Raw genomic sequence first — 14,182 nt, forward strand, 5'->3', positions numbered from 1 at the left:
TCTTAATTTGCTCACCTTCTCTCCGGTCAGCCAGCTGTTGACCAGGGTGAACATGGCGTTCTGATGCTTCACGTCTAGCTTAGCCAACAGCGATTTGATGGCGAAGGAGGCCATTTTCTTACAGCGTGCGGAGTCGTCGTTGACCATGGCCAACGACAGCGGCACAAAGAACAGGCCACAGTGCTCCAGCAGAAGAGGCTGTGGGACACACCAACAACAGATGTGCTTGAAGCTAAGAAGGGCTGAAATACCGTGATGGGAATGTGGGAAAAGGAGATAAGGAGATGAGAAGATACCTGAGGGAAGGTTTGGAAAATGAATGCCATCATCTCGAGGACGGACTGTCTTCCGGTGTCATACTCGTACCTGCAGAAATGAGAAAAGCTTGAGTATCTTTCTGAGACGTGTTTTAGAAGGAGCGTGTCTGCTGAAACCTACGTCAGCTGAGCAACAACGAAGTCAAAGTGATTCTTCAGCTTCTTCCCCAGTGGATAGTCCAAGAGATACTTCAGGTAGATCTGGGAAGACGGAGGGGAAAAATGAGAACTTTCATAAAAAAAAAAACTTCCAGAACAGTTCATTGGACAGCTTCGGTTCTCTTGGTCCAAGCCAGAAAATACATCAGAACAGGGCTGTTCGATCCTGGTCCTGGAGATCTACCAGCCTGAAGAGTTCAGATCCAACACAGCTGACTCTAATGTTCAGTTGCCTTATAAAGGCCTTCATTATCTGGATTCAGGGTGGAGCTAAACTCAGCAGTATGGTAGATCTCCAGGACCAGGATTGAAGAGCCCTGTATTACAAGATTTTAGTCCTGGTTTGCTTTGCGTTCATACTTACAGACCTGCAATCGAACCAAAATTAGGGGGAAAAGGTGACGAATGACACACTTATGACAAAAGGCTGCGAGAAAAACCTTAAAATCTAACCCCTGGACCCTGAAACCTGGCTTATTACATCACATAGTCCTGATATCAGTATTAAACCACGATTGAGATAATGTGCACATGCTAATTTGTTTATTGCCAACATTAATGTTAAAGCTGTAAACGGTGACATTACTGTGGCTGAGACACTTCTTCACTTTACTGAGGCAGCTACACTCATCCATGCCATTCTAAATGGGTCTAGTTCTCACCCCCAACTCCCCACCTCATCCCAAAAGTACTGGATGGAGCACCATCCATCACCATCCAGAGAACACAGTTCTTTCACTGCTCCACAGTTCAATGCTTGGGGGGTTTTATACCCCTCTAGCCCACACTTGGCATTAGGCCTACTCTATTGGCAGTACTTCTCTACAGGGACGAGACAAGCTGTGTGTGTTGTGTGCATTTGCACATCTGTGTCGGCAACGGGTGTAACTTAAAGTAGCTGAATGCATTCGTTAAATGGGGTGTCCACAAACATTTGGACTGGACGTACCTGTCTGCAGCGAACCCGCACTTGATCAGTCGATCCATTTATGGACAGTTTGGCCACTTTCTTCATCGCCTCTTCCATTTCTGGCACCACCAGCTTCCGGGACAAGATCGCCTAGAATCACAACACACACACACACACACACACACACACACACACACACACACAAAAGAAGTGATGAAGACATTGTCTCTGAAGGAGGAATCCCCCCCAGTCTTCTAGGACGAGAACTTTGTTTAGAGGCCTTGATCATTTCAAATAAAATATTATAATAATAATTAGACTCCCCACGTCACTCACTATGCTCCCAACACTAGCAGGTTAAGGATAGGCACATGACTCCTCTGATACATGTGAAGTCATGTGAAGTCAACGCAGCAACGCCAGGCAGCCAGCGCACTCTGAGGACAGTGCCAGATCCCCAGCTTTGATCCATCAGCCAACAGACGCCTGTACCGGCCTGCATCACAATAGGGGGTGATGAGGGGGAGAGCGTGCCAACTGTGCTCTCTCAGGCTTCGGCTGTTGATGGCGAAACAGCAAGGCCTAAGACTCAAACTCATGTCCCTTGCGACTATGGATTGCTGGTCGAAGCCAAGGTCATGCTGCCTGCCATCAGCAGCCGGAGCCCGAGAGAGCACAACTGGCCTTGCTCTGTCTGGGTGGATGGAGGTCACTCTCTCTCCACTTCAGCATGACCCTGGAGCTGGGCTTTGGTTGCCCAAGGACGTTAACATCAGCTGGTTGTGCATGTGTCAGTCCTCAGCTTTCGAGTGTCGGGAGCATTACATGTGATAGGGGGTGGGTGGGGTAATCGGCTATCTAACACTGGAGGAGGGTTAAAAACATCAGCGTAACGTTTGAGTGGTCAAATTTACCCTAAGCAGTCCAAACGCAGTGGCTCGACGAGAATTATCATAGATGTCCTCCTCTGCATATCCCAGCAGCACTTGCAGCTGTGTGTCGGAGATGCAGTGTTTCGTCACACTCTTCACTAGGACAGTTATGGCCTACAAGACAAAAAAAACAGAACATTTTCAACAGAATGTCAAACCGTATCCATCTTTTGGATGGAGTTCAATACATGAAATTGACAGACACCATTTGGACAAAAGTATTGGGACACCTGCTCATTCATTGTTTCTTCTGAAACCAAGAGTATTAAAATGAGCTTATCCTGCTTCTGCTGAAGTAACTGTCTCTACTGTCCAGGGAAGAAGGCTTTCTACTAGATTTTGGAGGAGCACTGCTATGAGGATTTGATTGCATCCAGAAGAAAAGTCCACTCCCCACAGCTGCACTGCTCCACAGCTCAATGCTGGGGGGCTTTATACCCCTCTCTTGCCCACGCCTGGCATTAGGCAACATGGTGCCAATAGGTTCAATGTTCATCTGCTGCAGAGCATCCTAATCTTTTGGCAGTCCTTCTCTACAGGGACAAGCGTGTGCACGCATGCATTTGCACATCTGCATCAACAATGGGTTCAATGTTAAGTAGCTGAAAGGGCAGTTCTTATAAATCTCTTACTGCAGTGGACAATGTGCTGGCTAGCTGGTACATATCGTCTGTAATGAATGCAGACGAGGGCTAACTTTTCTAGCTGGTGGTCTCAAACACCAGGAAACTTGTAACTTGTAATTATTAAATTGAATAAATATTAAAATACTCAATGTAATCAGGTAGTGATTTTATGAGTATCTGTTTACAGTTTAATCAGTTACCTTAAAGCAATTCTGGACGAGCTCGAAGTTCTCTCCTCGCCCAGCACCGGCTTTAGCGTAATCCTTCAGCAGGACAAAGAGCTGCTTGGTGAGCTCGTCAGCCGTCTGCTCAATGGCAGGCAGAGGGAACTTCAGGATCCAGATAAAGGTCTGCAGAGCCTCGGTGATCACCTGCACACACAAAGTCTCACTTAGGTTCAGTTATGCACACAATTATTAAGCATTAAGCACTGTTCAATGTTCAATGAATGCACAAATGCTGACCTTGACATGCATGGAATTGAGACAGTCCAGCAGTAGAGACACAAATGGGTCCAACATCTCCCGTACGGACGGCACTGAGGAGTTGATCTTGGAACTTTTTAGGCTAGAGTGGAGCAGCTGGACCAAAGAGAAAACCCTTGTAAGTCCAAAATGAGCTCATGATCAAATACTCACTTTATAAGGACAAGGAAATTAAAGCAGCATTATGCGAGAACTGGTAAGTTTTGCTCATCTGGGGAGCTGGAGAGCGTAGCCCTTTGAGGTTCTCTTCATAGGCCGCTGTACACATGCATTCGTTAACAAGCTGAGAGATAAAGAACCAGCATTTGAAGTAAAAGGAGTATGTGGACGGAGGCGGTAGGGTAATACTACAGGATTTTTACACAAATATGACACTCTATGCAGTTCTGGAGAGAGATCTCGTGCAGATCCACCAAGTTCCAGTACAGTAGCTGTAGCATGCTAGCCTGAAATGGCAATGTCAAGAGATGCTATTCACCCTTTTACTGTGACTGTACCATCAGCATGATTCTGAAGCTTAAGGTAAAAAATTCTACATAACGTTGCTTTAATTGGGTCAATCAGGTTCTATTCTTACACTGAGCCCAGTGTCCACCAGGATATGCATGTTGGTCTGGCTGCTAACAACTGCTTTCGCGCCCCCTCTCTTTGGGGTGGGGGGTAACAGCAGACAGCTAGGAGGAGGCAGACGGGGATCTGGAGGAGGCCTCGACTTCTGTCTGTAACACAAGGGGGGTGGCATGTTATTCAAAGTAGAGTGTGCCTGGACTCTACAAGTCACAGTGGTGGCTACTGAGTGTTAACATACTTGCTCTTGCTGGTGATGAGGGGGAGGCTCTGGCTGATCAGGCCATGGCTCAGCAGCAGAATGGTCTGAGGGGTCATGCTCTGGTTCAGCAGAAGGCCTGCTATCACTCTCCTCAAAACACTGTTCACTCGTCTGGACACCTTCAGACTGACCGTTTTCTCCAACACCTAGCCGACAGATAGACAGACAGACAGAAGATGGGAGACAGTCCTTAGTCCTCAGTTCTGTCCTACAGAGCACCTGACACTGAGAGCACTGTCTGATTGGCTGCTTACCACTTTGAGTGGCACGATCAGTTGAGTGACCTGTTCCTGACTGCAAAACTGGGCCAACAGTTCATAAGAGTCCGAGCTCTTGCTGTGACGGGCCTCCATCACCTTAGAAACAATGCCTCTGACGTCCTTCTCCTCGGCGAGAGCCCCGAAGAGCTCATTGTGGAAGATCTGTGGAGAAATTTCAACATTAGCCAACGCATGATACACATTCACAACTGATACTATTTAAAAAAAATGCACAATGGGCAGTATGGCTCACCTCTGCAAGAATGTCCATGCAAGGGTCCAGGTCTCCTGCGGTCAAGGATGGTTTCAGGATTGTAAGCAGTTGATACACAGTGAAGGTCAGGACATGAATCTGTTGAAGAACAGGAATGACTACATGTCCCAGCAGCAGTTGCAATTTGTATTATGCACAATGGCTATTTAATATTTTACCTGGTAGCCATTAACAAGGACACCCTGCATCTCCTTGAGAAGATACTGTAGGTAGCGATGTCCCAATGCCTCGATGATCTTGATCAAAGTGTTTCGTGCTACATCACGGATCTCCTGGAATCGGCTCCGGAGGTGGACACACACTTTCAGGAGCACCCTGTATATTCAGACATCATGCCAGTTAATACTGGCCTCAATTAAGGAAAGAAACCCCTACTACATACATACACTAAAAAAAGCATTGTATTAGGTAGGCCTGTATCAATAAATCAATAAAACCTCAATGAATAAATAAAACACTAGTGACTGGTTGGAGCTGACAGAAAGGCTACCATAGCTCAGATCACCACTCTGTAACACTGTGTTAAGCAGAATGCACCTCAGATTGCACACCACCATGCCCAACCTTGAGGAGGATGGGCTACAACAGGAGACCACCATGTCAGGCTCCACTTCTGTCCGCCAAGAACAGAAAGCTGAGGATGCAGTGTCTCCAAAACTCTCCAAAACTGGACAGCTGAAGACTGGAGAAACGTAGCCTGGTCTTTGTGCACTCCCTGCATTTTACCCTCTACCCTTGAGCACTTTTAATGCTGCTCAGTTTTTAAAATATTGCCCGAGTATAATCTCTATACCTCACACACTGCTTTTGTGATGCACACATACCACATACCCAGGCAAGTTAGATTCCATGACCTCCTGCGGGAGAGACTGCATGACTCGGACCATGGCGAAGGCAATGGGCACTCTAGCCACCTCTTCGTCCTTCACGTCCTTCGACTTCACCGCCTTGTGTTCATCGTCTTTCTTCACCTGCATATAAAAGCAAATATGCTCTTTTAAATAAACATACACACACACACACACGCCTTCTAATGAAAACATTCAGCTACTCTGATCTGCAACAGATGAACATGACCCTATTGGCACCATGCTGCCTAATGCCAGGCATAATGAAATAATGAAAAAGCAGGCGTCCCATTACTTTAGTCCATGTAGCGTATTTATATATTCATACTGTTTCATAGTATTTCTTATGAAAAAGATGATTAACTGCTAATGCAGATGTTGGCTCATTTCAGGCTTACTTAAACAAAAGGTTACACTGACCTTGGCGGTGAGGCACTTGTGTAGCTTGGGCAGGACGCTCTGAGTGACGGTTCTGTGGATGGAGGAGAGGAGAGCCTCCAGCTCCTCTTTGCTTTGTGGAAGGCCACTGCTTGCTACAGGGGGCGCTTTCTTCGCCTGACTTTCTTTGCCTCCTTTTGGCTTGGCAGAGTCATGAGCATCTGTATCCATGGCCTCGGTCTCTTCAGCAGCTTCAGCATCAGCGCCAGTGGTCTCCATGGCATCCTCAGCATCACTCTCATCAGAGTCCATAGCTTCTGCTTGCTCCTCCTCTTCTGCACCTTCGTCCACAGCGCTTGGATCTGGAAGAGAAATCAAGTGAAGTGAAGTTACGCACTGCATCGTCAATATAAGCAAGACCAGTATGAGGCACTAGGAAAGAGGGTCCAGCTCTATTTCCTAAGCCTGGTTGAATAACGAGAGCTTGGTACACGGAACTGACGTACCATAAAAAGAAAAATCCAGGGCTCAAAATGGGCCAATTCCAAACCCCCCAAACTGTTACATCACAGTCTTGTCTCCTTATATTTACACCCCCGAAATGTACATAACCCCCACCCACTAGACAAACCCCCTAGTCAGTCAAAGCTGGTGAAATGATAAAATGGTTACTTTGGAGAATTTGATGGTGTGGATAGGAGGGCAGCTCCTCACCTCCACACTCTAGTAGCTAGTTATGGGAATATGGGTTGCTACGTGAACCAGGCCTAGTATCCGTGGCTTCTCCTGTGCCGGTGTCCACAGAAGGGGAGTGCAAACTCAGCACATGATAAAGCGCCAGCCAGGGAGGCCTACAGGGATCCGCACTAGGCTAAAAGCTAACTCTAGCTGGCACTACCCTTTCTCTGCAACAAACTGGACTACCTCAGCTGACCCAAAATGAAAGACAAATCCAGGGAAAAGCTAAAAGCTTGCTCCCAGTACATCACACTGGGACACAGCGAGAGGACAGCAACACTCTGGGCTGGTTCTGCGAGCTGTAACCGGTGCTGAGAAATCAGCCAATAAAGGCAAAGCTCATCTTGTTATTTTTTCGCCCATAAGCCCTCTGTAAAAGGATAAATAACAGGGTGGTAAATAGGCTTGTTAAATGATATCGAAGCATTTATCACACCAGCTAAACTCACATGCTCACTATCTGCAAGTCAAACAACAGCTTAATGGTCCTACATAGTGAGTATGGCTATTAAAGGGTAGTTAGTTAGTAAAACAGTATCCTGATAGCTTTGACAGCCATGCTTTAAACCATGTGTACAAGCTTGTGTGTACTCTTTTGCCCTATATTTTGTATAGCTATGTACATCAATCAGCCATAACATTAGCACCACCTGCCGAAGAAGTGCATTCATTGACTATCCTCATCTACAGAGGCATCGGTCAAGGTGGATATTAGGATATACTAAGCAGCAGGTGAACAGGTTAAAGCAGGAAAATGGGCAAGCATAAGAATCTGAGACACTTAGACAAGAAGAACCAAATTGTGATGTTCTAGACAACTGGGTCATGAGAACCTCTCCATCATGTAGATCTTGTAGGATTTTCTGGTATGCAGTGGTCCAGTACCTACCAAAGGTTTCCCAAGAACGGGTAACCAGTGAACCGGCGATACATGGAGGCCCCACCTCACAACTTACAGGACTTTAAGGATCTGCTGCGGACGTTGGTATTGGTGCCACAAACCACCAGATGGAACGGTCCGATCTGTTGTGGTGGCATAATGGGGTTCTACTCTATAAGCCAGGTGCTGCCAATGTTATGGCTGATTGGTGTAAAGCAGCCATGTTGCGTCAGTGAGAGGAATGTTTTCTTGCTGTTCAGACTGAATAAGTACAGAGAAATGAAGCGAACTGAACATCAGGCTGACAGCAGGTCAGGAGCTATTGGATATGGCACCACTCACCATCTGTCTTTTTATTCTTGGCCGCCTCAATTTCTCTGCTCAGGGTCGTATGGTCAAAGTGGAACGCTTCCAGAACGGTCACCAGCAAACTGTAGGGTGGAGAATTACAGCATAGTTAGTTCTACATCCAGACTGAACTCGTTAGACTGAAAGACTCAACAGAGACACACACACACACACACACACACACACACCTCACAGCCAGTTTCTGCTCAACTAGACCCATCTGCAGCACGTGGATGAAGTACTTGAGGTAGTAGAGGTACTTGGACCACGTGAGGCGCTTGCACACTGCTCCCACAACTTCCACTGCTGCAGACACCATGGCTTCATGCTGCAAATAAAGAAAAGCAACATTACTACATATGATGATAATAATAATAATAATAATAATGCATACAGACCAAGCATGGACAATAATTTACATGAGACTTACAGAGGCCTACCCAATCACTTGCATTTTCTCTCATAGCACCATAATTACCAAACTACCAACTGGGCTAGCCTCTAATATTATATAATAATTTATAATGATAGCTAGCAATCCAGCACAGAAGCCATGAACATGGTTAAACACTGGTCCTCTGCGCTCATTTAGGAGAAAAACTGTCACTCTGGTGTCCTTCATCTTAACAAACCTATCCCCATTATTCTCCACCAGGGGGCAGATCTCAGGCACCCAGCACTTTAATTAGGTGATGGCCTGTTTGTATAGCCTCTAATCATACTGTATACTGATTAAGCCACCACTGGTGCCCATAGGTCAACTGCGGGGTCATTGGCCAGGTACCACCAATCTTCAGGTGTTGTGCTAATTAAACCCCAGCAGCGGCTGGGACACCTTCCTTCAGGATTCCTCAACACCTCACCTCTCCTTTTTCTTTGCTTCAGGGCCCCCTGCTTATTTGCTTGCGTTTACCCCACGTTCCTTAGGAGGCTACAGCTGAAGTACCAACCAAGCTGTGGCATCCCACTTTTATTGGGTGGATAATGGTTTTCCAGCCACCCTTCTTGCCCTCTGCTGAGATCTGAGTACCTCATTCTTGTCCTCAATAAGCCAACTTCTACTCCCTTCTCCCATGGGACTGTTAAATCAATGAGGAGTAGAGTCTTGATGCCACTGGGCCACATCACTAATGTCACAGTCATGTCTGTAGGCTTGTGGGGAGGGTCTTACTGGGGAACTGTAGTTTTACTGCCAAGACTGACTCTTATCTCCAGTCCAGAGTGGACGTACCGTATCACCCCAAGGCTAAACAGACGCAGGGAAACTGAGCATTAGTGTAAATACATGCATCTAAGCAGCTCTACCTTAAGCAGTTTGGAGTCAAACAGAGCGATCATGGCGTAAGGCATTATGTAGTTCTGCATGGAGCGGGAGGACATCACCACCGTGCCCTCAGTCAGCTGCTTGGCAAACCTCCGGAGCGCTCGTCCTCTCCTGTGGACCTGCACACGAGAGCAGGAAAGTGGGAGGTGAGATGAGGAGAGGGAAAAGAAAGAGGAAGACAGGCCAATATTATTTCAGCTGTACTGCAGGACGGTTTCCCAAGTCGTATGGTGAAGGATCTCGGTGCCTCTACCTGAATGTGCTTCATGTGTTCGAAGAAGTCGGACTCTGGGTCGCTGTAGTTGGTGAGCTGCACCAGCTCCCGGAACTCCGAGCGGGTGGGGAAGGTTTTAACCAGGTCGGCCAGAACCGTGGTGTAATCATTCCTCACACTCTGCGGGAGAACAGAATAAGGTTACTCAAGTTGTGCTGCTGTGGGTGCTTTCATCACTGACCTTAAGCATGGCATCAGTAACGGGCTTATTTGTCTCCATGGGTGCTGGTAACGAGGGGAAAGCAGGAAGTCGTGGTCAGTTATGGCTGCTTTTCAACAGGTGAAAAGGGTAGCTCTGTTGCTGTTCCTCACTTAGAATGCTCATAATGACTCATGTTTTTTTTTTTAATCAACTTCCAGGGGTTTTAAAATGATGCTTGCATAGTTATCCCAAGGCTAACGGCTTTGAGACAGGTCTCACTGGTGAAGTACTTTTTTTTTTTCAGTTCCGGCTGCTATCCAGAGAGAAAGCAATAACTTTTATTTGATTTATTTTTTAAATGTATTTTAATTGAATTGTTTTATTTTTAAATTTGTGAATTTAATTTAATAATTTATTTTAATGTCATTTTTTTTTTTATATATATATATTTTTTTATTTTAGTTTTAATTTATGTAGTACCTGAATTTAACTGAATTTAATATTTTATTTATTTTTAAATGTAAGTGAATTTGTATTTAGCATTTAATTTTATTTAAATCTAATATTTGACATTATTCTATTTATTTTTAAATATGAATTTGTATTTAGTATTTTGTATTTAGTATATTATATATTTTATTTTAATGAAATATTATGTTATTCTTAAATGAACATTAATTGTTTTCATTTTTTTTGTTATTTAATGTTTTATATTTTATTTTCTTTTTAATGCCTTTTTAATACTTAAAATATTTTAATAAACCTGCCCTTGCCCTTCATAATCATAGGATTTTTTTAATGGCTAATACAAAAAACATGCTTCTGTACTTTTGGAATCCCCTATCCGAACAGTAGCTTCACTGGACACCATCCATATCTCCAGATCACAGTGTCCAAAATATGATGGTGTGTATGCGTACCTCCGTCTTGCTCTTCAGCCCCCTCCTCACTGCATCCAGCACAGTGTGCTGCACAATCTCCCTATACTCTTGCTCAGGGCAGCCCACTGCCGCCAGCTGGGTAATTACAGCCGACAGACACAAGATGGAGGTGTCTGCCAGAGACATGTCCCCGGTCTAGAGGATAAAAATAGACACAAGGATATACATTCATATTTTATACATTTATTATGATTCATTCAGTTATAATAACTCTCACACACACACACACACACACACACCTCCTACTCACCTGAAAGGAGTGGAAGCAGTTGTGCATGACAGCGTTGAGGTATTTCATGTCCAGCACGCTCATCTCACTGATGTGTTTAATGGCCTTCTGGAAAGCCAGCAGGCGCACGTCGAAGTGGATCTCGTCCAGATGGCGGCTGTCAAAGGCGTTGAGCTGAAACAGCACAGAGAGGATGAGGACGGATGGAGAGGGAGGATGAGGAGGTTAGAGATCTGCAAGTTAGACAGCTGTAAGTGAGAATGGGCTGGTGCATCATTCAGAATTTTTCCAATACCAATATCAGAGGCCATGTCAGTGTTGTGTGTCCCTGTTTACACGAAGATAGCTGATTGAGTGTTAAATAATAAATTAATATTATTATATAATATTAATTTATTAAATATTATAAATTATATATATATATATATATTTTTTTTTTTTTAAAGACAGAATGTCTGATACCAAAGTGAGAAGGACATCATTCTGTGCTCTGTCCTGATCTCTTACCTGCACCACAACATCGGTAATATACTTCAATCCACCATCCAGCTCGGACAGAGTCTGTGAAGGGAAGAGAAAGGCGAAGGTAGCGTTAGTGGTAGCGGTAGTTAGTGGAGGCTGCGAGCTAGAAAGTGATCCTACAGATCTGTGAGGTTAGTGCTGAACCACTGGTAGCCGACCTGGAAAATCTCACACAGGGCCTTGCGGGGCAGCTTGCTGTGGATGACTGAGAAGAGCTTACTCAGCGGCGTCAGGAAGACAGTAGGACCTGAACACTGCTTCAACAGGTTGTGCACCGTCCCCAGAATGTCCAACTCTGTGTCCTGTGTCATAGAAGAACACAAACACACTCACAACCACTGCCAAAACCCCCAAAAAACATACATACCTATAAACGTACATACGTTGCCGGGACACAATAACCTTTTTAAAAAAAAATAATAAATTTTTTACATAATGTGAATCTGGCAGTTGTTCCTTATATTTCTAAAATTTCATGATGAGTGGAGCAACAGAAATGCTCCAAAATGAGCCGGAATAAATTATTTCTACATCGACTTCCATTGAAAGTGAAGGAGCTTTTGTCCTCCTCCTGTAAATGTGCTCTTTAGGAGTTTTTGCTAGACAGCAGCAATAGTGGTGATTGTATGAGCTAGGACTATACCTCAACATTATTCTGCTTATGGAGGTACGGCAGCAGCAGACTGATGAGTGTTGAGCTCTGCTCTTTGTCAGTGACAAACCGGCTGATCCTGGAACAGAAAAAAAACCCAGAGTTTAGCCTATAAACCCCAGCAGACTCCATAAAGCAGCAACCACAAGGGTGACGGCTCCCTGATGGAAGAAGCTAAGAAGCTGAGCGTACTTGGAAAGGATGTTGAGCTCCTTGCTGACTTGGGCTCGGAAGTTCTTCTTTTTCATGCGATCTGAGTTCTGCACAGCTCCGCTGAGGTACTTCAGCAGAGTGGGGATGTGTGGTAGGAGCAGCCTCGAACCTACGGTCAAAGAGTCTGAAGAAGGACAGAGAGAGATCAATACACCCTTACAAATAAAGGTGCTTCCAATGTTCTTTGAGCAGTGCAATAGAGGAACCCCTTTTGTTTACAGAACCTATATGGACAAAAGTATTGGGACATCTGCTCAGTCATTGTTTCTGCAGTGGTATTAAAACGAGTTTCTCCTGCTTTTCTTGGAGTAACTGTCTCTACTGTCCAGGGAAGAAGGCTTTCTACAAGATTTTCTAGAAGGAGCACTGCTGTGAGGATTTGATTGCATTCAACGACAAGAACGTTAGAAGTTCAGAATGCTGGATGATCATCACCCCACCTCCACCATTCCCAACTTAGCAACTCTTCCTAAAAGTATTATATGGAGCACCACCATTCATCATTCCAGAGAACACAGCTCTTCCACTGCTCCTCAGCTCAATGATGCTGGGGGGGGCTTTAAACCTCTCTAGCCCACGGCTAGCATTAGACAAGGCGCCAATAGGTTCATGTTCATCCCATTCTATTGGGAGTACTTCTCTAAAGTGACTAGGCAAGATGCATGGGTGCAACTTCAAGTAGCTGAGAAAGCGTGTCCACAAACATTTGGCCATACAGTGGACCCATATTATATATATGCTCCGCACCTGTTGTGATGTCAGAGCTTTGAGCCGACTCGGGGATTGCGCACTGGTTGACGCTCAGCTCCACCTCAGCCTCAGAGGGTATGAAGTCCGGCGTGTTCAGCAAGCTCTCGCAGATGTCCATCACCATGGTCGCTGTGCTGGGAGAGACGTTCTTGGAGGACAGCAGGGCGAAGACATTGAGCAAAACGTCACACTCTGGATGGCCGGGTCTCTGCTTGGCCAGCAAAGGGAAATATCTAACGGAGAGGAGGAAAAGGTCACACAGAGGTATTCATTATTCAACAGGTGCTGGACATTTGTCTCCAGCATCCATGGTCATGTGAGATCCACAAAGATTGACCTGACTAGAGACAATAGCCTTTAATAGCTTAATGCATGTTCTTGAGGATTCTGTGTGCCAAGATCACCTGGAGTTCTTGCTCCACACATGGATGAGCCTAAGGAGGGGTGTGGGAGCATACGGACTCTCCGTGGGCAAGCGGCACACCTGAAGGACAGTAAGACAAATATAAGCAAGCAACCGAAAGACCACACACACACGGATTCTCCAACTGACCTGTAGACTGAAAGATTTGAGCATCTCAGAGACGCATAAACATAAAAAAGTAGTCTCACACACATGCAGGCGTTTCATACCTGAGGCCAGATCACTGCCTGGAACACAGCATCCAGCTCATCAGCGGTGAAGCTGTAGGAGTCAAAGTTGTCGAAGAACTCCTGAATGCGCAGGAGACCCAGCCGTCTCAGGTTCTTCAGAGGGTTTAAACAGCCGGTCTTCAGCTGCACAAACACACATAGCACAACGCGGTTAGCCTGGAAGCTAAATTCAACATTGGAGATGCACTACATGGAAAATGTTTGTGGACACCCCTTCTAATGCATGCATTCAGCTACTTTAGGTTGCACCCTTTGCTGCTGACACAGACGTGCAAACGCACCCATACAGCTTGTCTAGTCCCGGTGGAGAAGTACCAATAGAATAGGACCCATGTCTAATGTCAGGAGTGAGCTAGAGGGGTAGAAAGCCCCCCAGCATTGAGCTGTGGAGCAGTGGAATTATGGATGTTTTGCTCCATCCAATACTTTTGGGAAGCGTTTTGGGGGAGTTGGGGACAATAAGGAGGGGTGGTGATCATCCAACATCCTGACCTCAC

The 14,182-nt window shown here is 45.5% G+C and overlaps 1 protein-coding gene across 1 annotated transcript in view; it reads right to left on the minus strand.

Annotated features, from left to right (window-relative positions):
- Positions 1 to 14,182, minus strand: part of utp20 (UTP20 small subunit processome component) — a 34,881-nt gene that overhangs the window by 4,190 nt on the left and 16,509 nt on the right. Inside the window, exons 28-54 of the mRNA XM_072673192.1 lie at positions 13,665 to 13,808; positions 13,436 to 13,515; positions 13,029 to 13,264; positions 12,261 to 12,405; positions 12,060 to 12,147; positions 11,575 to 11,718; positions 11,402 to 11,455; positions 10,916 to 11,068; positions 10,645 to 10,800; positions 9,562 to 9,702; positions 9,290 to 9,427; positions 8,173 to 8,312; positions 7,979 to 8,067; positions 6,061 to 6,380; positions 5,624 to 5,763; positions 4,951 to 5,107; positions 4,772 to 4,870; positions 4,513 to 4,680; positions 4,238 to 4,404; positions 4,007 to 4,148; positions 3,409 to 3,525; positions 3,145 to 3,315; positions 2,301 to 2,432; positions 1,426 to 1,536; positions 439 to 518; positions 297 to 366; positions 16 to 198 (exon numbers count right to left, since the gene is read on the minus strand). Of these exons, the coding sequence (XP_072529293.1) occupies positions 16 to 198; positions 297 to 366; positions 439 to 518; positions 1,426 to 1,536; positions 2,301 to 2,432; positions 3,145 to 3,315; positions 3,409 to 3,525; positions 4,007 to 4,148; positions 4,238 to 4,404; positions 4,513 to 4,680; positions 4,772 to 4,870; positions 4,951 to 5,107; positions 5,624 to 5,763; positions 6,061 to 6,380; positions 7,979 to 8,067; positions 8,173 to 8,312; positions 9,290 to 9,427; positions 9,562 to 9,702; positions 10,645 to 10,800; positions 10,916 to 11,068; positions 11,402 to 11,455; positions 11,575 to 11,718; positions 12,060 to 12,147; positions 12,261 to 12,405; positions 13,029 to 13,264; positions 13,436 to 13,515; positions 13,665 to 13,808 (3,765 nt within the window). The remainder of the gene's footprint in view (positions 1 to 15; positions 199 to 296; positions 367 to 438; positions 519 to 1,425; positions 1,537 to 2,300; positions 2,433 to 3,144; positions 3,316 to 3,408; positions 3,526 to 4,006; positions 4,149 to 4,237; positions 4,405 to 4,512; positions 4,681 to 4,771; positions 4,871 to 4,950; positions 5,108 to 5,623; positions 5,764 to 6,060; positions 6,381 to 7,978; positions 8,068 to 8,172; positions 8,313 to 9,289; positions 9,428 to 9,561; positions 9,703 to 10,644; positions 10,801 to 10,915; positions 11,069 to 11,401; positions 11,456 to 11,574; positions 11,719 to 12,059; positions 12,148 to 12,260; positions 12,406 to 13,028; positions 13,265 to 13,435; positions 13,516 to 13,664; positions 13,809 to 14,182) is intronic.

Source organism: Salminus brasiliensis, chromosome 2, assembly GCF_030463535.1.
Source record: "Salminus brasiliensis chromosome 2, fSalBra1.hap2, whole genome shotgun sequence".
Classification (NCBI taxonomy): domain Eukaryota; kingdom Metazoa; phylum Chordata; class Actinopteri; order Characiformes; family Bryconidae; genus Salminus; species Salminus brasiliensis.